Source organism: Aquarana catesbeiana, linkage group LG06, assembly GCF_042186555.1.
Source record: "Aquarana catesbeiana isolate 2022-GZ linkage group LG06, ASM4218655v1, whole genome shotgun sequence".
Classification (NCBI taxonomy): domain Eukaryota; kingdom Metazoa; phylum Chordata; class Amphibia; order Anura; family Ranidae; genus Aquarana; species Aquarana catesbeiana.
In genome coordinates, this window is record NC_133329.1 from 75,537,017 (window position 1) to 75,560,942 (window position 23,926).

The window sequence follows — 23,926 nt, forward strand, 5'->3', positions numbered from 1 at the left end:
ATAATAATACCTCTGGAACAACTGTAAAGAAAACACCTCCCTTTTATTTTGTCCTTACAGTGGTTCTTCCTCCCAGCGGGAAGCTTGGTGCGGTCGGAGGTCCGCAGGCTCCTGTTCCCAATTTTGGATGGCTATTCACTAAAAGGAGCAGAGTATTAGCAGTATGTATTGTATATACCCATCATATTCTCTATAATAATACTGACATTTATCTATAGCTGCACAGAACCTGAGGAAGTGGGATCGGAGAACCACGAAACGCGTTATGATATTTAGTAGCACTTCCCTCGACCAGAGCCTATTTTACATCAACGAGCCGAATCATACTAAGGAGGGTGGGATTATCAAATATATGCTGTGAAACATGTGCAAAATCTTTTTTTTGTAATACATGGCTATATATATGTTCATTCAGAGTCTATTTATTTTTGTTATGAAAACAATATGAGGCGGAATACGTCAAAAGTTTTATTAATTTTATAATGAATGGATACATTATAATTATAGGATACAAGCACTTAATTATTTACATATTGTGGCTTTAAAGTCCCATAATAACTTAGGGATGAGGATGTCTATTCATAGCAACCCTGGTAAGATATACATGTAAGGTTTTTAATGTATTTATTATTAGTCATAGTCCTATTGCTTATTATTTTTATGCCTGTATTACTATATTTATTAGTAGTCATTTTGTTAAGTATTATAGTTATTATTAGTAGTCATATTATTTTATTATTATTAGTCTTTTTTATTATTATTTTTTTAACTAGTAGTTGTGTAACAGTAGTTGTAATGTAATATTATTATTATTGTTATTATTATTAGTAGTAGTAGTTGTATGGTATTATTATTATTATTATTACTAGTGAGTAGTTTAGTAGTAGTTGTATTGTTTTTATTACTATTATTATTAGTAGCAGTAGTAGTAGTATTGTTTTTATTATTATTATTATTATTATTAGATGTTTTGCTTTTATTTTTTATTTGTATTATTTTTATTATTATTATCAGTAGTAGTAATCATCCTCTTTTAGTATTATACTGTTAGTAGTCATGCTGTTTTATTTTTATATTGTTAGTAGTCATGCTGTTTTATTTTTATTATTAGTTATCATTATTATATTATTTTATTAACATTTTTACCAGGAGGACAGTAGCAGTAGTTACATTAATAATATAATATAATATATATATATATATATATATATATATATATATATATATATATATATATATATATATATATATATATATATATATATATATATATATATATATATATATATTAATTAGTAGTCATATTGTATTTTATTATTATTTACTACTATTTTATGTTATTTTATTTTTTTACTAGTAGGTAGTTTAGTAGTTGTTGTATTGTTTTCATTACTATTATTAGTAGTAGCAGTATTGGTTTATTTTTATTATTATAGGATGTTTCATTTTACTTTTTATTTGCATTATTTTTAGTAGTAGTAATCATCATCTTGTTTTAATATTATATTATTAGCAGTCATATTGTTTTATTTTTATTATTAGTCTTGTTATTTTATTAACATTTTTACTAGGGGTTGAATAGGATTTATAAAGTGCCAACAGTTTATATACCACTATATATATTTTTAAACTTGTAAGTAGTTTAGTAGTAGTTGTATTGTTATCAGTACTATTACTGTATTATTAGTAGTATTGGTTTATTATTATTATTATTATTATTATTATTTTTGTAGTAGTATTGGTTTATTATTTTTATTTTATTTTTTTATTAGATGTTTGTTTTTATCCTTTATGTGTATTCTTTTTTAGTAGTACTGGTGGTAATCATCTTGTTTTAGTATTATATTGTTAGTAGTCATATTATTTTTTTAATTAGTCCTGTTATTTTGCTAACATTTTTACTAGGGGTAGAGTAGCAGTAGTATTATAATAATAATAATAATAATAATAATAATAATAATAATAATAATAATGTATTATAATAACAATAATATAATAAAGTATTATAATAGTAATAATAATAACAATAATAATATACAGTTGTGCTCATAAGTTTACATACCCTGGCAGAATTTATGATTTCTTGGCCATTTTTCAAAGAATATGAATGATAACACAAAAAGTTTTCTTTCACTCATGGTCAGTGTTTGGCTGAAGCCATTTATTAACTGTGTTTACTCTTTTTAACCTGTTCCCGTCTGCGTTATAGCCGAATGACGGCTACAGCGCGGACCTACATTGCCGGGAGGCCGTCAATAGTGCCCATCACTGCCACCCATCAGTGCCCATCATCATTCAAAGGGGTTTGAATGGCTATTAAAGGTAACCATCCTCACCTGTGATCTGTTTGCTTGTAATTAGTGTGTGTATAAAAGGGTCAATGAGTTTCTGGACTCTTGACAGACCCTTGCATCTTTCATCCAGTGCTGCACTGACGTTTCTGGATTCTGAGTCATGGGGAAAGCAAAAGAATTGTCAATGGATCTGCGGGAAAAGGTAGTTGAACTGTATAAAACAGGAAAATGATATAAAACGATAACCAAGGAATTGAGAATGCCAATCAGCAATAAACAAACTCTAATCAAGAAGTGGAAAATGAGGTTCTGTTTAAACCAAACCACGGTCAGGTAGATCAACTACAATTTCAGCCACAACTGCCTGAAAAATTGTTTGTGATGCAAAGAAAACCCACAAATAACTTCAGATGAAATACAGGACTCTCTGAAAACATGTGGTGTGGCTGTGTCAAGATGCACAATAAGGAGGCACTTGAAGAAAGATGGGCTGCATGGTCGAGTCGCCAGAAGAAAGCCATAACTACGCAAATGCCACAAAGTATCCTGCTTACAATACGCCAAACAGCACAGAGACAAGTCATTTGGTAAGATGAGGCCAAAATGTAGCTTTTTGGCCACAACCATAAATACTACATTTGGAGAGGAGTCAACAAGGCCTATGATGAAAGGTACACCATTCCTACTGTGAAACACGGAGGTGTATCGCTGATGTTTTTGGGATGTGTGAGCTGCAAAGGCACAGGAAATTTGGTCAAAATTGTTGGGAAGATGAATGCAGTATGTTATCAAAAAATACTGGAGGAATATTTGCATTCATCAGCCAGGAAGCTGCCCATGGGACGTACTTGGACATTCCAACATGACAATGATCACAAGGCCAGGTCCACCTGTCATTGGCTACAGCAGAATAAAGTGAAGGTTCTGGAGTGGTCATCTCCGTCTCCTGACCTCAATATCATTGAGCCACTCTGGGGAGATCTCAGACGTGCAGTTCATGGAAGACAACCCAAGAATTTACAGGAACTGGAGGCTTTATGCCAAGAGGAATGGGCAGCTTTACCATCTGAGAAGATAAAGAGCCTCATCTACAAATACCACAAAAGACTTCAAGCTGTCATTGATGTTAAAGGGGGCAATACACGGTATTAAGAACTGGGGTATGTAAACTTTTGATTAGAGTAATTTGGGTAGTTTCTGTTGTGATTATGATTTAAAAAGAGTAAACACAGTTGATTGATAATAAATGGCTTCAGCCAAACACTGACCATGAGTGAAAAAAATAATTTTGTGTTATCATTCATATTGTCTGAAAAATGGCCAAGAAATCATAAATTCTGCCAAGGTATGTAAACTTATGAGCACAACTGTATAATAATAATAATAATAATATACAAAATAATAATAATTAATAATAATAATAATATTAATAATACTAAATAACAATAATAATAATACTAAATAATAATTATAAAAATAATAATAATAATAATAATAAATATATAATAATGATAATAAGAATAATAACAATAATAATGTATAATAATAATCGTCATCATAATACAAATAAATTATATTATTATTATTATTATTACTGTTCTTGTATATTATTATTACTATTACCAGAAGTTAGGAAAATGTTACATTTCTTTACCTTGCATAGCAACGGTTAAGCGGAGCCCTAGGGCGGATCACTTTCTTTCCACATCCGCCCCCCTGTCTCTAGTCAGTTGGTACAGTCCCGCCATTGTTTTCCATGCTGAGGCCAGTCAGCTGGCAGCCCGGCGCGGGGGGTGCTGGGATTGTAGTCCTGGCGCTGTATGGGATTGCTGGGGGAGGGGGAGGTGGGGACTACAGTTCCCGGCAGGCTGTGCGGCGGAGTGGAGGATTCCCGGGAGCGGACGGGAAGAAGGAGGCCGGAGGGAGACAACAAGACGCTGTAGGTAGATTCCTCCCGGAATGTGGACTGTGTACGGAGGGGGGTAGAGCTGTATGTGGGGGGCTGTGTACCCCGTGTGGGGGCGGGGCTGGGATATAATATAACAATTTATTTCCTTATACAGTGAGTGTGAGGCCGATCTTTATCTGTGTTTATATCTCTATAATGTCTGTACTTCCTGAGGGGGAGGGGAGCTGGCATTCATTCTATGTGATATACAATGTATCTATTTCCTGATCCATGAAATCCTGGAGACTGTCCATCTCATCCTGTGTACATCTATAGGGGGGTGTGTCTGTATCCCCCATGGAGGGGGAGGGGGGGGCTATGTGATACAATGTAACAATCTACATCCACACACTCCAATCTACACTCTAATTCTACTTTGTTACCCTGAGATGGGGGGTTGATTGCTGTGGCTGGATGTGATGTCACAGGTGGTGGTCCCAGATTCCGGGGACAGTCCCAGATTGGGGTGATTTGTCCCCGGATTATAATAATGGTGATCAGACTTTATAATCCCATCTCCCTCCCTCCCCCAATCTTCTGTGTGATAGAAGAATTCCCATCCATCGGACTTCTCCAGTAGTGAAAGCGGAGTTCCACACAAAAATGGAACTTCCACTTTTCGGAACCCTCCCCCCCTCCGGTGTCACATTTGGCACCTTTCAGGGGGGAGGGGGGTGGAGATACCTGTCTAAGACAGGTATTTGCACCCACTTCCGGCATAGACTCCCATGGGAGTCTATGCCTCTTCCCGTCCCCACCGCACTGTCTGCTGGGAACACACAGCTCCCAGGAGAGAGCGGGGACCACTAGGGACGCACAGCGCGACTCGCGCATGCGCAGTAGGGAACCGGGAAGTGAAGCCGCAATGCTTCACTTCCTGATTCCCTCACCTAGGATGGCGGCGGCAGCTGGCGAGAACCGAGCGGGTTCTCGGCGTCCCCTGCCGACATCGCTGGACCCCGGGACAGGTAAGTGGCCATGTATTAAAAGTCAGCAGCTGCAGTATTTGTAGCTGCTGGCTTTTAATATTTTTTTTTTTTTTTTGGCGGTGTGGGTGAACCCCCGCTTGAAGGAATGCTGAGATGTGTGATCAGGATCCATTCTCTGTATAGTTGGTGGTATTTTTGTATTATTGATGATCTGTAGTGTAAACCCAACACATGGATTCAAGTATAGAATAGGGATTGTTTTGCTGTCTGTGTCCCATTGGGGAGATTTCCCCTCACTTCCTGTCCCAGAGACAACACAGGAAGTGAGGAGAGGAAATCCCTTTCTTAAAGGAGTTGTAAAGTCTCCAAGGTTTTTCACCTTTAATGCATTAAGGTGAAAAATATCTCTCCTCCTTTTTTCTTCTTTTCTTCTTCTCTTTTCTTTTCTCTTTTCTCCTTCTTTTCTTTTCTTCTTTTCTCCTTCTTCTTCTCTTTTTTCTTTTCTTCTCCTTCTTTTCTTTTCTTCTCCTTCTTTTCTTTTCTTCTCCTTCTTTTCTTTTCTTCTCCTTCTTTTCTTTTCTTCTCCTTCTTTTCTTTTCTTCTCCTTCTTTTCTTTTCTTCTCCTTCTTTTCTTTTCTTCTCCTTCTTCTTTTCTTTTCTTCTCCTTCTTTTCTTTTCTTCTCCTTCTTTTCTTTTCTTCTCCTTCTTTTCTCCTTCTTTTCTTTTCTTCTTCTTTTCTCCTTCTTCTCTTTTTTCTTTTCTCCTTCTTCTCTTTTTTCTTTTCTCCTTCTTCTTTTCTCCTTCTTCTTTTCTTCTTTCCTCTCTCCCTCCTCTCTCCCTCCTCTCTCCCTCCTCTCTCCCTCCTCTCTCCCTCCTCTCTCCCTCCTCTCTCCCTCCTCTCTCCCTCCTCTCTCCCTCCTCTCTCCCTCCTCTCTCCCTCCTCCTGTCTCCGTCCTCATTGGATAGCTTGATAGCAGCGGGAGCCTCTACAAAGACATGCTGGAAGGTTAATTGGCTTTTGTCTAAAAAATTGGCCCTAGTATATGAATGTGAGTTGGGGACCTTGGATTGTGGGCTCCTTGAGGGTAGTGACCGATGTGAGCGTGTGATGTATGTGTGGAGCGCTGTGTAAATTGATGGCACTATATGAGTACCTTAAATAATAATTATATATGAGCATCTTAATGAGACACAATGTACAGGGATAGGGACAATTGTAGACACCCACACTCACTCAGGTTGAACTGGATGGACTGGTGTCTTTATTCAACCTTACTAACTATGTAAGGAAGCTGCTTCTGTTTGATCTGCAACTGCCAGGGTGCTGCACATGTTATCAGTTATGACACCAGCTATTTGATGGTTTGACAGTTTGGTCACAAGCAAATGTGACAGTTACATTCCTGGAATTCCGGGATTGCTAACTGTTTTTTTAAACCAGTAAATCAATGGGTTTAGTTTCATTTTATAATTTACTGCTGTTCTGGGCTTCAGCAAAATGGCTGTTTCCAGTGAGAACAAACAGGAACAATGCCGGAGGCAATTTACAGCATTGGTAGCATTATTATTAATGTCGAATGTATGATCCTTGCTAAAGAACATTATTATTATTAATCAAGTTATGGGTAAAGTTCCGCTTTTAAAGGGGTTGTAATCCCTAGTTTTGTTTTTTTTTGTTTTTGTTTTTTTAATAACAAACATGTTATTTTTACCTCCACTGTGCAGTTCGTTTTGCACAGAGTGGCCCCGATCCTCCTCTTCTGGGGTCCCTCAGCAGCTCTGGTGGCTCCTCCCCACATTGAGTGTCCACGTTGGAGAAGCGCTCCCCTTGGTGGACACCCGTGCAGGCGCGATCCCGAGTCCCATGTCCGTTCACACAGAATGCAGGACTCGGCGCCGCATCATTGGATTTGATTGACAGCAGCAGGAGCCAATGGCTGCGCACTACAGAAGGTTTTTCACCTTAATGCAGAAAAACCCTGAAAATGAACTCTTTCTTTCTTTCGTTCTTTTCTTTCCTTATTTCTTTCTTTCTCTAGACAGCTGATCAAAGCAGACAAACAGATTCACATATTTTGGGGGGGCGAGGGACCCTCCCATATGTTGTCCCGCTGTCAGAATACACTGATCGGAATTGCAGCTGAACACATGAAACATTTCCACCATTCTCATTGGAGAGAAGCCGATCGTTAGACCGCTCTCTCTCTCTAGCAGGAACGGCCATTGATGGATCAAAATTCACCTGGTTCCCCCCCCCACTGAACCAGCCAGATTTTAATCCTTCTCTGGCCGGCTTAAGTGCTCATTTTACACCGGATGCAGCTGAACGCGGTTTTAAACACATAGGCAAGAAAAATGTATGTATTTTAATAAGCCCAGTGTACACTATTGTGGGGCTTTCAAAAAAAAGTACAGTGTACACCTTCTTTTTATTTTTTTAATTTTATTTGCACAAACACATGTAAATGCTACTAATTAGTAGTTTGTTTACATTTGCGATCAGGGACGGGGAGGTAAAAGTAGGTGGCTGAGCCTAATTTTTACTGCCCTCTTTAAAACAGCCAGACAGGACAAGGTTGTGCTCCTGCCGCAAAGCAAAAATGATACCCTCCGTCACGTTCTGTGGGCAGTGCCAGACCAGACCCGTTCAGGTGAATGCACGGCATGTGTTTTACAGAGTAAAAACAAGTGGTGAGGAGGCTACATCGCCTCCCAGCCACCTGACAACCACCCTCTAAAAAGTGATCTCCCACGGATTGCTTTTCAGAGGAGGGCAGCAAGTCTAAATTTTAGCATAAAAAAAAAATGCTTAAAGAACTGCACCTCAAATGCATTTCAAATATATGTAAACGCACATCTAGAACTGCACATTGAACTCGGGGATTACAGTGTAAATGAGTCCTTAGACAGAAGTCATAACAACAAGTGTCCCCTTTTGGAAGATTTCTCCTCTATTCCTGTTCTTGTGACAACTTAAAATTTTACAAACCTTCCCTCACTTCCAGTCCAGTGACAAATAGGGTGTCCCCCGGTGGGGGGCAAAGACAGCAATAAATACCTGATGGGGTTTCTTTTTCCTCTCCTCCACTCTTAACAAAAGCTGCATGAAAGAAAAAGGGTTGAGGATTTATTCCTCATTCGGGACTCAAAAAGTCATAAACGGCTGTTTTGCTAGTGTCAGTTCTTCTTGTGGGTGGCAGTATAACCCGACAGTTGATGACTTTCTGTGTCCCTAGATGGACGCAAAGAAAATGAATTGTGCCTTGTGTCTCCATTTGGGGAGATTCTGCTCACTTCCTGTTCTGGTAACCGGTGGGGTTCACTGGGGCAGGAAATGAGGGGGGAAAAAAACTCCACCACAACCTGACAGGGGTCCTAAAGCCGGCCATACACTGATTTAAAAGGTCAAAGGACCTGTGTGATGTGACCAGGACATCCTGATTTCTGGCTCCCTTGTCACCTCCTCCCCTCCAGGACTTCTTCAGAGTCTTTCCCATCCTCTGGAACACCCTACCCCAATCTGTCTATCTTCTACTCTTTCCATCTTTAGGAGATCCCTGAAAACTCTTCTTTCTTCAGAGAGGCCTATCCAATACAAGAGGGTGAGGAGAGCCCTGCTCATAAGAGCTTACAATCTCTAGAATTCCTCTAGAGGAACTATAAGAATGAAATTAAATTTTAATGAAGGAAAAAAAAAAAAGTTTGTTTAATTGTGCCTTTACCTAACAACTAAACAAACAAACATTTTTTTTTTAATCAAATTTAAATTCATTCATATAATTCCTCTAGAAGAATTCAAGAGATTGTAAGCTCTTATGAGCAGGGCTCTCCTTACCCTCTTGTATTGTACCTGTGCTCTCTCTCCCTTTTATATTGTAAAGCACTGTGCAAACTGATGGCACTATACAAATTCTGTATATTAGAATAATAATTATTATTAAATGTTTTGTTAAAGCCTTACTCCAGCCAAAAATGTACTTTTATTTTTGAATAGCTTAGTGAAGAATTAAAAAGTGTTATGTATTTATTTATTTCTGCCTGTGACCCCCGTTAGGAAGATTTTCCATGACTTCCTGTCCCTGTGACAACTGTACAAGAAATGGGAGGAATGGTTGTCATCAGGGCAGAAAGGCACAGGTGGCTCTAACCCTTTTTAACCCTCCATCACTGTACTAATAGTTTTTTTTTTTTTTTTTTTTTTTTTTTGGCCCTCAGTAGGGAGATCTTTCAACACTTCTGTCCAGAGAAGAATTGAGGAAATCTCATTTCACAAATGGCAATAAAAACCTGACATGGTTGCTCAACCTGTGGCCCTTTAGCTGTTGCGGAACTACAAGTCCCATCATGCCTCTGCCTTTGGGAGTCGTGCTTGTAACTGTCAGTGTCTTGCAATGCCTCATGGGACTTGTAGTTCCACATCAGCTGGAAGGGCCACAGGTTGAGCAACCATCCTGCTCAATGCAAGACACACAAAAAAAAAAGATTGTCTGGAGTTGAGCTTTAAGTAGCCGTCATATGACAGATTTGTGCCTGTGTACACAGTTGGATGTATCACTTATTGCTTGTTGTTTCCTTCCTCAGACAATGGGGGCGGTGTGGGGCCGAAGAATTGCCGGTGTGGAAGACATCGATATCCAGGCCAACTCTGCTTACCGCTATCCGCCCAAATCTGGTGAGGACTCCGCCGTCATCCTTCCCTTTTTTTTTTTTTTTTCCCCATTGTTCATAATTACCGGGTTTCCCCTGAAAATAGGACCTAGTGTGATATTATTATTATTATTTTTTTTTTTTTTTTCCTCCAAGAGCGCTGCAATATAAGCCCTACCCTGAAAATAAGCCCTAGTGTAGAGTGGTTGTAAAATCCTATAATCCACTCTATTTTACAGTATTGTATAATGTACAATGTGAGTGTTTCTGTAATATAATTGTGCCAAACACCTGTTACAGCGGCGCTCAGCTGACCTCCCGCTGCTCTCCTCCTCTTCTCCCGGCTGTCAGCGGGGGATCTTGGGAGGGGGGGGGGGGTGGCCTCTGCAGTGCTTGGAGCGGGGAAGAGAGTTCCGGCGGGTCATGGAAGCACCGAGCGGCGCTGCAACAAAGGTATTTGGTACAATTATATTACAGGAACACACACATTGTACATTATATAATACTTTAATAGAGTGGATTATAGGATTTCACAAGCATTTTAACCCACAATGCTAATGACTTCTGAGCTGACAGGCAGGGAGGGAGAGGGGGAGAGAAGACCGGGGGGGCACAGGAACTGACAAATACACATTATATAATAAGCCCTACCCCGAAAATAAGCCCTACCCCGAAATTAAGCCCTACTGTGTCTTTTGTTGCCAAAATTAATATAAGACCCGGTCTTATTTTTGGGGAAACATGGTAGTACACTTTAACCAGTTGTGGACACTGGATGTACTACACATGCCCAAAAAAAACGTAATGAAGTATATAGGGAAAGCTTAGTTACCCCCCCCACTGCTTCTGCTTCCCCCACTGCCTTGCACTTGGCATATCCTCGGAGTTGCTTTTCTTTAAAGTGGTATTAAACCCCAAAGCAGCTTACCAAATCTTCGATGTGATGGCTGCATTCATTTTCATTTTTGGGCTTTCTTTCCTTTTATTTTCACCTGTTGATCCGGCCAGTGAGTCTGTTTTTTTTCAACAGAACAAGCTCTCCAGCAGACTATCAGTTACAGAGGAGAGACAAACCATTTAAACAATGGTCAGCTTTTATTTTGTAAAACCTTTATCCCAAAAGGAACAAAACTGTTTTCTGTAACTGATTATTAAGTGTTAGCGGAAGTTTTCCTTCAATTTGTTAGTGTATTTATTCTGCTAATACATCTAATACCCCCCACCCCAGACTGACAATGCTGTTGTCCAAAGGTGCCCCCTGTGCTCCATCATCCAGAGTGGAGGCGCTCTAATGCAGGTGTGTTACTGCCCAGATCACCAGGTGAAAACAGAGGGGCAAAAAGCTTAAAAAAATGAAAAACGATACAGATTCTACATCTAATGGTTGGTAAGCTGCGATGTATATATAATATATATTACATTTTTAGTTTTGCGTTTTAATCCAGCAGCTGTAAAGGACAGCAGATAGAAAGTAACACTGTTAGTTTGTATCAATCTACTCTTATATTGATCTGCAGGTCAAAGGGATGAGCTTCCAGTCGGTTAAAGCAATCTTACAAGTATTTAAAAAAAACAAAAAATGTGCTCCTCGATCCCGTATTAACCTGAATCATCCCTAAAACCTGGTTCACACCTGTGAATTTTTTTTAGTGCGTTTTCAGTTTTGCAAAAACACACTACAGTCCATTTAACATGGTTTCCAATAATGTAGTTCACATCTGTGCATTTTATGGAAAGGTCCAGGGACTTTTTTCTTGTTTTTCGTTCCATAGACCAATAGATCAAAAGCTTGTATTGAAAGATGCAAAATGCACCTGCATAGGTGTGAACTGGGCCTAAATCCTTCTTCTTCCCGCTTTCTATCATAACTTTTTATTTGTTTGTGTATTTAGAAAGTTTTATTGTACATGTTATAATAGTACAGAGCCAATATGAATTTGCATTGGTAGAAAAGAGCACCCATCTCTGATAGATACAGTGCCTTGAAAAAGTATTCATACCCCCCCTTGAAATTTGTCGTGTTACAACCAAAAACGTAAATGTGATAGACCAACACAAAGTGGCAGATAATTGTGAAGTGGAAGGAAAGTGATGAATGGTTTTCAAAATTTTTACAAATAAATATCTGAAAAGTGTGGCGTGCATTTGTATTCAGCCCCCTTTACTCTGATACCCCTAACTAAAATCTAGTGGAACCAATCGCCTTCAGAAATCACCTAATTAGTAAGTAGAGTCCACCTGTGTGTAATTTTAATCTCAGTATAAATTCAGCTGTTCTGTGAAGCCCTCAGAAGTTTGTTAGAGAACCTTAGTGAACAAACCGCATCATGAAGGCCAAGGAACACACCAGACAGATCAGGGATAAAGTTGTGGAGAAGTTTAAAGCAGAGTTAGGTTATAAAAAAATATCCCAAGCTTTGAACATCTCACTGAGCACTGTTCAATCCATCATCCGAAAATGGAAAGAGTATGGCACAACTGCAAACCTACCAAGACATGGCTGTCCACCTAAACTGACAGGCCGGGCAAGGAGAGCATTAATCAGAGAAGCAGCCAAGAGGCCCATGGTAACTCTGGAGGAGCTGCAGAGATCCACAGCTCAGGTGGGAGAATCTGTCCACAGGACAACTATTAGTCGTGCAAATCTGACCTTTATGGAAGAGTGACAAGAAGAAAGCCATTGTTGAAAGCAAAACCATAAGAAGTCCCATTTGCAGTTTGTGAGAAGCCATGTGGGGGATACAGCAAACATGTGGAAGAAGGTGCTTTGGTCAGATGAGACCAAAATTGAAATTTTTGGCCTAAAAGCAAAACATTATGTGTGGCGGAAAACCAACACTGCATATCGCCCTGAACACACCATCCCCACCGTGAAACATGGTGGTGGCAGCATCATGTTGTGGGGATGTTTTCCTTCAGCAGGGACAGGGAAGCTGGTCAGAGTTGATGGTAAGATGGATTGAGCCAAATATAAGCTTAGAAGAAAACCTGTTTGGAGTCTGCAAAAGACTTGAGACTGGGGTGGAGGTTCACCTTCCAGCAGGACAATGACCCTAAACATACAGCCAGAGCTACAATGGAATGTAGAGGTCGACCGATATATCGGCCGGCCGATATATCGGCCGATATTTGGCGTTTTTTACTTAATCGGCATCGGCCGATTGTGCTGATAAAAAAGGCCGATTGTAACTTCAGCCGTGACTTGCAAATGACTTCTGTAATAGAAGTTAATGCAAGTTGCCTTAAGTTATCTGTGAAGTTTTCTTCTCTCCTCCTCTGGGCAGCCTGCCAAGTCTGATAAGAAGATACATTTGTATCTTTCAGGTTCTTTTTATCAATAGACTGAACTCCGTGTGTAGAATTTCTCAGTTTAACCATTTAAAGACTAAATCTTTTCTGACACTTGTTGCTTACATGTAAAAATCCTGTATTTTCTGCTAGAAAATCACTTAGAACCCCCAAACATTATATATATTTTTTTAGCAGAGACCCTAGGGAATAAAATGGTGATTGTTGCAATATTTTATGTCACACGGTATTTGCGCAGCGGTCTTTCAAACGCAATTTTTACAAAAAAAAAAAAAAATACAGTAATGAATTAAAAAAAAAAACCTAAGCAGTAAAGTTAGCCCATTTTTTTTCGTCCAAAAGTTTTGATTACCTGTTTTTGTGTATTTAATATTTAAGATAGTTTTTTTTTTTTTTTCTAAATTATACATACAAGTGAACTGATTGGAGGTTTGTTTTGTTTAATGTTTAAATGAAAAAAAAATTCTGTATTACTTAAGGCTGCTTTCACACTGGAGCAGGCATGCGTTGATCGTAAAACGCTGCTAGTTTTAGCGGCGCTTTACCGTCATTTTAGAGGCGCTATTCGGCTGCTAACGGGGCGCTTATAACCCAGCTAGCGGCCGAGGAAGGGGTTAAATGCGCCCCTGAAGCGCCACTGCCAAAACGCTTTGCAGGCGCTTCGGCAGCGGTGCGCATTCATTTTAATGGGCAGGAGTGGTGGAGGAGCGGTATACACCGCTCCAAAGATGCCATTTGCAGGACTTTTTTTTAACATCCTGCCAGCGCATCGACTCAGTGTGAAAGCACTCGGGATATTACACTGAGACTGCAGGGGAGCCGTTTTACAGGCGCTATTTTTAGCCCAAAAGCGCCTGAAAAACGCCCCAGTGTGAAAGGGGTATAACTGTTAGATTTTATGAGATGAAGGGAAAAAAGAAAAAAAAAAAAAAAATCGGCCAAATATATCGGCCCAAAAAAATCGGCATCACATATCGGCCATCAGCCACCGCAATTTCTAAATATCGGCATCGGCATCGGCCAGAGAAAAACCCATATCGGTCGACCTCTAATGGAATGGTTTAGATCAAAGCATATTCATGTGTTAGAATGGCCCAGTCAAAGTCCAGACCTAAATCCAATTGAGAATCTGTGGCAAGACTTGAAAATTGCTGTTCACAGACACTCTCCATCCAATCTGACAGAGCTTGTGATATTTTGCAAAGAAGAATGGGCAAAAATGTCACTCTCTAGATGTGCAAAGCTGGTAGAGACATCCCCAAAAAGACTTGTAGCTGTAATTGCAGAGAAAGGTGGTTCTACAAAGTATTGACTCAGGGGGGCGCCATAAAAATGTACCCCACACTTTTCACATATTTGTTACAAATATTGAAAACTATCATTTTTCCTTCCGCTTCACAATTATGTGCCACTTTGTGTTGGTCTATCAGATAAAATCCCAATAAAATACATTTACATTTTTGGTGGTAACATGACAAAATTTGGAAAATGTCAAGGGGTATGAATATTTTTTTCAAGGCACTGTATATAGATGGATAGATAGATGCAGAAGAAGATAAAACAATCAATGGAAATTTTAACTTCAATACTGGACACTTTCACTCCCTTCTGGCTGAGGCCAATTTTCAGCGCTGTCACTCTTTGACCATTGCACGGTCATGCAACACTGTACCCATATGACATTTTTATCTTTTTTTTTTTTTTTTTTTTTTTTTTTTTTTTTTTTGACTGATGAGGGCTTTCTTTTGGTGGTATTTAATCGCACTGGGTTTTTAATTTTTTGCTAAACAAGTGAAAACAAACATTTTTTGAAAAGGTTTTTCTTAGTTTCTGTTATAACATTTTGCAAACAGGTAATTTTTCTCCTTCACTGATGGGCAGTGCCCTGATTATCATTGTAAATGTTCCCTGTCACATTTTCCGGTTACCGGCTCTCCTCTCGCTGTGACGGCACGTGAGGAAAGGAATGCCAATAACCCGCAAGTTTGTTTACATGTGATCAGCTGTGATTGGACATGGCTGATCGCTTGTTAAAGGGTCGATGTGATTGGCCCTTTACCACGATCTGTGATTAGCTGTGTCAGAAGGGCACAGCGATCACAGAGCATGCCAGATGTGCGCAGCAGGGGGTGTGGTTCTGGGAGGATGTCCATGGATGCCCTCCCAGAACAAGAGAGCCGTGCTATAGCCATCTTTCGGCTATAGCACGGGCTTGAAGTGGTTAAACCCTGGTGGGGGTAGTGGGTAATGGATGGTTACTGATGACCATGAGCCCTTCAGCCAGGCAAATGAGGTCCAGATAAGGATGGAGACCATGAGGTCTATTAGGTAGGAAACCTACTGATGTCCAGTGAACACCTAATGGGTTTAACTGGCAGAGACTTCCATGGCCACTCGGCAAACATAAACGTAAAGGAATCGGGTACCAGTCAGTTATAGGGGTTGTTGTCATCGGGTACCAGTTGGTTGATGAAGATTACAAGGGTTGGTGCCATTTGTCCCACTTACTTGCCCCAAGCTAGAGACTGACTGTAGTTTTTTTATAGTATGGTGTGCATGCTAAGTTATTATTATTATTATTATTATTATTATTATTATTATTTTTTTTTTTTTAGGAAATTACTTTGCCAGTCACTTCTTCATGGGTGGAGAGAAGTTTGAGACCCCACACCCTGAGGGGTACCTGTTTGGGGAAAACACCGACCTCAACTTTTTAGGGAACCGGCCTGTCCAGGTAAGTCTGTGAGAGAATGTTAAATAGGACACCTACAATAACAGTATTGTGAGAATGGAGGCCCAAAGGAGAGTCGATTGGGGTGGGCTTGGATATCTTTCAGTGTCGTGTGGGGTGCTTCTTGTCCATCTTGGAATAAGCCACAAGGGTAGATGTACATAGAATACACTAGCAGGACGGTCCTCACTTAGATGCCTGGGAACACCTTTGGACCCCCTTCCCCTGGAATAGCATTTGCTGGTGCCAAGAAAGATGTATAGACTCTGTTGCTCAGCCTCTACCACCCTCAGTAGATTTAAGGTTCAGGACTTTGGTTAAATCAGATCTAATATTAAAATTTTTAATTAATATCTCCATGTTTTCCCTACAACTTTTCCAAACCCTCCCCGGTCATACCTCCCCCCTTACGTTTCTTCCACAGGAAGGGGGGAATATGTAAGCCCTGAAATGTGTTGGATGTTCTATGTTTTGTAGTGAACCATTACTAATATTTAAAATACTTTGAACTCTTAGACCTTTTGTGTGGCGCCCTCTTTAGTGTTGTGGTTCAGCAATACAACCTGGCAGAGGTTATATACAAAAGTAGAGAAAAAAAAAGTTTTGACTCTAGACCAGGGTTCCTCCAGAGGTTACTAGGGGCTGCTTGAGCAATTTTTACCTCTCAGATAAGGTCCCACTGACACCAATGATCTTTTGGGGTAATTCTTCCCAATGACCATAGATGTAAGGAGCATTCTTCTCACTGACCATCACACTAATGTATCCTGAGTTGTAGATCTAGTCTTTTTTTCCCTGAGACTGGAAAGTTTATCTCAATGGTGGAAAAGGTTGAGAAAGGCTGCTCTAGATAAACAATAATACCATGGATCTTTGGTCACAAGCTTCACTTAAGGGGAGAATGAGTCAAATGAACTCGGCTCCTCTCTGAACACAAATCACAGGACCCAAACAGGGATGCTTTTGACCATGTGACCACCACGGGGAGGATCCATTTTCTCCTAGAAAGTTAAATGTTTCAGCTATTCTGTTCTTTCCTTATCTTTGCGTGACTTTTAATGTATCTTTGTGTTAACATGAGCTTAGGTCTGCTTTTGAAGTGTTTCACCAGAATAAAACAAGCTATTCATTGTCTTCCTGATTTCTGCCTGTACAGTACTTGGGTTTTGGTGATGTACAGGATCTGCAGTACATAGGTCTTATCCTCCAATGATGTGACTTGTTTCCTTCACACCGTATTTGGTATCACCTTCTCTTTGTAGTTCCCATACCTGACCCCGGCCCCTCATGAACCAGTGAAGACTTTGCGCAGTTTGGTGAACATCCGCAAGGATTCTCTGCGTCTCATCCGGTAAAGATTAGAACAGACTTCTTATCCTCTGTACTCTACTGCCTTCTCATACACTAGTTCTGTTTTTTTCATGTCAATCCTTGTGTACTTTCAGGTACAAAGAAGGTACGGACAGCCCCCTGGAGGATGGCGGGAAGCCAAAAGTCTTGTACGGTTTGGAGTTCACCTTTGATGCTGACGCACGGGTTGCGATTACGGTTTACTGTCAAGCCAGTGAAGAGTTTGCTGGAGGGATGGCTGTGTAAGTCTCTTGTTTCACAACACACCCACTGATGGGAATTTCGGGTAGTGTAATACAGTAAGGTATATCCAGTTGTTATCCAGTTGTGTCCTGAGCTGCAGAACAGGAAGACGGCCTCTTTTAGTGCCGGTTCACACAGGGGCGACTTGTCAGGCGACCTAGCCGCCTGACAAGTCGCCTCCCGTTCTGTACAATTGAACCGTTCTAATAGGAGTGACGCAAGTCGCTCCGACTTAGAAAAAGGTTCCTGTACTACTTTGGGGGTGACTTGCATAGACTTCTATACAGAAGTCGTTTTGCAAGTCGCCGTGGAAGTCGTCTCGGTGAGGCGACCTGCAAGTCGTGCCGCCCCTGTGTGAATCGGGGCTCAATGTTCAGAATTTTGTCATCCCCTCTCCTTTATAATGAAGTTTAAAAAATATATATATATATATATATATATATATATATATATATATATATATATATATATATATATATATATATATATATATGTATGTGTTGTGTTTTTTTTAATATATATCATTAAAATAAATAATAAAAAAATATATTAGATTATATTATTATATTTGACAGTATTTCAGGTTGTGGTGATGCATAACATGAAGACTCTTGCTCCCCCTACAGGTATACTCCCCGCACTACAGCCATGCAGTCCCAGACGGTTTATTATAAGCGAGGACTGACCCAGCAATTCTCTCTGCCAGTGTTTAAAATCGACTTCAACGATTGGAAAGATGAAGAAGTATGTACAGCAGATTTTGTTTTTTGTCCTTCTTTTTTTAAAGTGTATGTATAGTGTTTTTGTATATGTTTTCTGCTATTACCTTTACCAACTCTAAGCTGTGTTTTTTTGGAGTTGGGAGTTTAATAACACTTTGAACCTTCTTTGATCTATTTGTATATCCAGGACCATACCTCATGTATTCTGTTTTGTTTCTGTGACCTTTTTGTCTTTGCAGTTTGTGTTTTGCAGCACAATCTTGCAACAATATTATACGTCTCTGTTACTTCCACCTATAGTTTGTTATGCTACTATTCAGGGTCGTCTTGTAGCCACTTTGACCTACATGCCCCCGGCTAGGACTGGGATGGGTTTGGGGAAAAGGGACCAGCTGAAGCTCTGAGAGCAAGGCTGAGAGGAAGGAATTGTGGGACGTGTAGTTCCAGCACAGGTCATCTGTGAACAGTGCGGACTCCCAGATCCAGAGGTTCAGGAAAGTGCCGCAAGGATAGAACAGGCTACACAAATTTTGAGCGGGCGACTGTAAATCTTTGGTATAAAATACTGCTGAAGAACCTGCCAATTGTTAATAGTACCATGGGGCTAAAGGGGAAGATATTTTATACAGTCATGGTTTAAAACTAATTTAAAGCAGAAGTAAACCACCACCACAAAAGATACATTTTAGGGGAGCAGTTTGCCATAACGTGCTAGTTATGCACTTTAGTGCACAATGTCAGACTTGCCTTCCATGCGATTAGCTTCCAGCGCTGCAATATCAGATCCCCCCCCCCCCCCCCTTGTAACTGACGCTTCATCATCATCTTCCAGTCTTATGCCCCGTACACACGGTCGGATTTTCCGATGGAAAATGTCCGATCGGAGCGTGTTGTCGGAAATTCCGACCGTGTGTGGGCTCCATCGGACATTTTCCATCGGATTTTCCGACACACAAAGTTGGAGAACAGGAGATAAAATTTTCCGACAACAAAATCCGTTGTCGGAAATTCCGATCGTGTGTACACAAATCCGACAGACAAAGTGCCACGCATGCTCAGAATAAATAAAGAGATGAAAGCTATTGGCCACTGCCCCGTTTATAGTGCCGACGTACGTGTTTTACGTCACCGCGTTCAGAACGATCGGATTTTCCGACAACTTTGTGTGACCGTGTGTATGCAAGACAAGTTTGAGCCAACATCCGTCGGAAAAAATCCATGGATTTTGTTGTCGGAATGTCCGAACAAAGTCCGACCGTGTGTACGCCCTATTATTCTTCTAGCTTCAGAGTCTTCAGCCTCTAGATTGGCCAGGATGACATGAAGGGGATTATTTACTAAAAGCTGGACAGTGCAAAATCAGGCTCACTTCTGCATAGAAACCAATCAGCTTCTAACCTCAGCTCTTTAAAAAAAATAAGCTTTGGCAAACAAAATCTGAAAGCTGATTGTTTTCTATGCAAAAGGGAGCCTGTTTCTGCACTCTACAGCTTTTAGTAAATAAACCCCTAACTTCCATGCATGTGCACAGGGGTTGCTTCATCTTTGCACAAACCCATACCGCAATTGTACACTAAGCTGCATACACAGGGCTCAACACAGACAGGGAGGGAGAAGGGATTATGCCAGAAGAGGCATACAAAGTAATTTCTGTCATAAAACCCTATTTGTCAGCAGTTTTAAAAAAAGAAACAAAAAAAAAAAAAAAAAACAACTTTACGTCCCCTTTACGTATCGCTTCCTTCTCAGACTATTTTTGAACTGTTGTCCTCTATTAATATTTTCTATGACGTTGGCTGTATGCCTGGCATCCAGTAGTTGTAGCTGGCATCCTGATTACTGTGTTTATTTTCTGTTCTCCTCAGTTGAACTTTGATCTGGATAAAGGGGTTATTCCACTTGTCGTTCAGGCCGTGGTTGCGGAGGGAGGAGGTATGTCAACAATGCTGTTCGTTTATATTTGTGGTGTGTGTGTGTGTGTGTGTGTGTGTGTGTGTGTGTGTGTGTGTGTGTGTGTGTGTGTGAATTATTCTTAGTATTAAAGCAAGCCTTTGTAAGTGCCAAGGATGTCTCACGCTGTGTATTCTCTGCAGAAGGGTCCGGACACGCTCACGTGCTTTTAGCTGCTTTTGAAAAGGTAAGAGACTTCAATCTACCCTTGAAGGCCAAGTCCCCTTTTACAGAAAAATAATGCACATATATTTGCAAGAAAAAAAATGCATTTATTTTTTGCATACGATCCTGCAAAGCATTGTACCTGCAATGACACTATCCACTTACTGACCGCCCATCGCAGTTTCACGTCGGCTGTTTGAAGGAGGATATCGTTGTTATGGCAGCAGATAGCTGCCATAACCCTGGTATCCCCTTCTTCAGCGAGCGGTCCACTACAAGATAAAAGTTGTCTCTGTGGCGCATTCACCACGAGATCACTTCACTTTTATCGGCGGCGGGAGAGGGCCCCCTCCCGCCGCGCCCCGGTGCCCTCCTCCGCTTACTGGCAGCGGCGGAGGCGATCGGGTCCGCTCACTAGCTGGGTATGGAGACGAATGAGAGGAAGATGGCCCCCACCCGTCTCCATACAATTGCTGGGCGGAAGCGACGTCAAAACGTCGCTTCCGCCCACAGCTCTTAAAGGGACTTTTTTTTTAATGTAAATATGAGATCTGAGGTCTTTTTGACCCCAGATCTCATGTTTAAGAGGTCCTGTCATGCTTTTATCTATTACAAGGGATGTTTACGTTCCTTGTAATAGGAATAAAAGTGACCTTTTTTTTTTTTTTTTTTAAACCGTGTAAAAATCTAAAATAAAAGATATAAAAGAAAAAAGAAAAAAAAATTTAAACGCTCCCCGTCCTGACAAGCTTGCGTGCAGAAGCGAACACATACATGAGTAGCGTCCGCATATAAAAACGGTGTTCAAACCACACGTGAGGTATCGTCGTAATCGGTAGAGCGAGAGCAATAATTCTAGCCCTAGACCTCCTCTTTAACTCAAAACATGCAACCTGTAGAATTTTTTTAAAGGTCACCTATGGAGATTTTGAAGGGTAAAAGTTTGTCGCCATTCCACGAGCGGGTGCAGTTTTGAAGCGTGACATGTTGGGTATCAATTTACTCGGCGTAACATTATCTTTCACAATAGAAAAAAAATTGGGCTAACTTTACTGTTGTCTTATTTTTTTAATTCAAACAAGTGTATTTTTTTCCAAAAAAAGTGAGCTAGTAAGACTTCTGCACAAATACGGTGTGACAAAGTATTGCAACGACCACCATTTTATTCTCTAGGGTGTTAGAACCTACAAACATTATCAATTTTTTTTTCTAAGAAACTTTCTAGCAAAAAAAAACAGTTTTTAACTTAAAACTACAAATCTCAGAAAGAGGCTCGGTTCTTAAGTGTCTATATTCTTGTCTTTGCAGCATGTGGATGGCAGCTACTCTGTGAAGCCTCTGAAGCAGAAGCAGATTGTGAGTAGATCCTCTCTTGCGTCTTGTTCTGTTTAGTTTGTCACTGTAATCCAAAAATAAGCACATTTAGAAGTCTAATGGGGTTAGATGGGGACTACAGCTCCCAGCATGCCTTGCAGCCATCGAACTGGTTTGTCTGAACATAGGATGACAGGTGTCTCCAAAGAGAGTGATGGGCCTTGTTTCATCACTGGACCACCGGGAGATGCTGGGGTTGGTTTACTAAAACTGGAGAGCACAAAATGTGGTGCAGCTCTGCATGGAAGCCAATCGGGTTCTAACTTCAGTTTGTTCAATTTAAGCTTTGACAAAAAAACCTGGAAGCTGATTGGTTTCTTTGCAGAGCTGCACCAGATTTTGCACTCCCCAGTTTGAGTAAATCAACCTCAGTGTGTAATCTTAACCGAAGATTTGGTCTGAACCAAAAAAACGAAATGATCAGTGCCTGCCCCCACAGATTATGGAACATGTAAAATCTGAGTGCATTACAGACAATGTGTCCCTAACCTAGCCATTAAATCTGATGGTATGATGGGGATCAGGGGAGGCAGTCTCTCAAAACTCTCCATAGATCCAGAGTAAGTAGCAGACGTTACTGTATCCAGATCTCATTTTGGTGTGCCCCGTTCCCACCTCCTGACCTTTCCTATTGGTCATTGAGGATGTTTATCATATTTAAAGGCTGTTCACATTAAAAAAAAAAGGAAAAAAAATAAGATAAATATACATATTTTGCAGGGAAAAAAGGTGCATTTATTTTAATTTTTTCACAGGAGCCCCCAAGGCTTTCAGTTGGAAAGCTGGATGAAGTGTCAATTGATTAGAAGTGTGCTGATCACCGTACTATTCCATTGGGAACTACTGATCCGTCTGCTGAGGTGGCAGATGGGACTTGTAGTTCATTCATTTGTAGATCTCTGTGAATGAATAACCCTGCTGTGCAGACAGAGCCCCGCATGGCATGGCTGCTGGGGATGAAGAATTCACACACCCTGTCACTGGGGGTGTGGTGGTGCTTAGCAACATTTTACACGTCACACCCTGAATACAGGTGTAACATGTTGCTAAAGTTGGTCTATGGGAAACCTTTTTGTTTTGCAAATGCTTCCCTGCAGCTTCTACTTGGCTTTTTATGCTCCCTTGCCAGCCATCGGAAGCAAAGTATAGTCGCATGTAAGCCATGATTTGCAGGAGTTATAACCTCTAAATCTCTGGCTTTGCTTGTGTGACAATGCTGATTGGGCCAACACTGTCACATGGATTGACCAGGAAAGAATAGATGGATGACCTCGCACTGATGACAAAAAGTTCCAGCTTCTTTATTGCTAATGTTTAAAACGTCCATAGATAAGAAGCAAATGTTAACATGTTTCACGCCATGGGTGCTTGGTCATAACATACCACTGATAGGTTCACAGCTATTTAATTTACATTCTACCCAATTACACATTACAGCTGGGGCCAATCAGTAATCAAAGCCCCTAAATTCACAAACGCAATATATAGTATAAAGGCAAAATCCAAACTATTGGAGCGTTATCTAAAAATATAGAAAGCAACATTATTACAATGTGCGTGTGTGTGTGTATATATATATATGTGTGTGTGTGTGTGTGTGTGTGTGTATGTATATATATATATATGTGTGTGTATGTGCTTTTTTTTTCTGGAGGTTCCGGGTTTTTTCTTTAGCTCCCAACACTGAATGATCGGGTGGAGGAACAGAGAAAAGACTACTGGGGGTGGGGAGATAAAACAAGCTATAGGTTTGCTTTAAGGACCAGCATGGAGACAGGCAGAGGTAATGCAACAAAACAGGAAATAAACCATGGGGGTGATTGCTTTTACAAAGTCCTGTGTCCTCTTTTTTTTTTTTTGAGCTCTTTCACATGGCCAATTGGGTCTGCCTGTCCGTTTTTTATTTATTTTTTTTTTTGTTTTTAGGGCAAACCCGATTGGACCATCAATTGCCCTCAACGGAGCTGTCGATTGTAAACAGATGTGTCTATTTACACCCACCGACATCCATTTACAGATCCTGTAAGAAAACGATGGATGTGGGATCTGTTTCCCATCCGTCTGGCAAATTGGATCAGATGTCAGTCGGATGTAAACGGTTAGTCTGTCTTACATCTGACTGCCCATAGAGGCAAGCAGGCTCTGTGTCTGTGTCCGCTCTGCATAAGTGGAGCAGACACGGACCTGTCACCCGTCTGCTTAGCGTGGATCGGCAGACAGATTCCCCGCTGAGCAGGCAGAGTCCACCTGTGTGAGAGAGCCCT

The 23,926-nt window shown here is 40.5% G+C and overlaps 1 protein-coding gene across 2 annotated transcripts in view; it reads left to right on the top strand.

Annotated features, from left to right (window-relative positions):
• The first annotated feature begins 4,109 nt into the window (after window positions 1-4,109).
• The window catches only part of MGRN1 (mahogunin ring finger 1), a 32,838-nt gene continuing 13,021 nt past the window's right edge, over window positions 4,110-23,926 (top strand). The window contains exons 1-9 of one of the 2 annotated variants that reach the window (XM_073636240.1): window positions 4,110-4,233; window positions 9,753-9,843; window positions 15,743-15,861; window positions 17,121-17,209; window positions 17,304-17,450; window positions 18,078-18,195; window positions 20,039-20,105; window positions 20,267-20,310; window positions 21,597-21,644. In XM_073636240.1, the coding sequence (XP_073492341.1) occupies window positions 9,756-9,843; window positions 15,743-15,861; window positions 17,121-17,209; window positions 17,304-17,450; window positions 18,078-18,195; window positions 20,039-20,105; window positions 20,267-20,310; window positions 21,597-21,644 (720 nt within the window). In that variant the 5' untranslated portion in view covers window positions 4,110-4,233; window positions 9,753-9,755. Of the gene's footprint in view, window positions 4,238-9,752; window positions 9,844-15,742; window positions 15,862-17,120; window positions 17,210-17,303; window positions 17,451-18,077; window positions 18,196-20,038; window positions 20,106-20,266; window positions 20,311-21,596; window positions 21,645-23,926 lie in introns of both variants that reach the window. The other variant, XM_073636241.1, reaches the window with a different exon arrangement.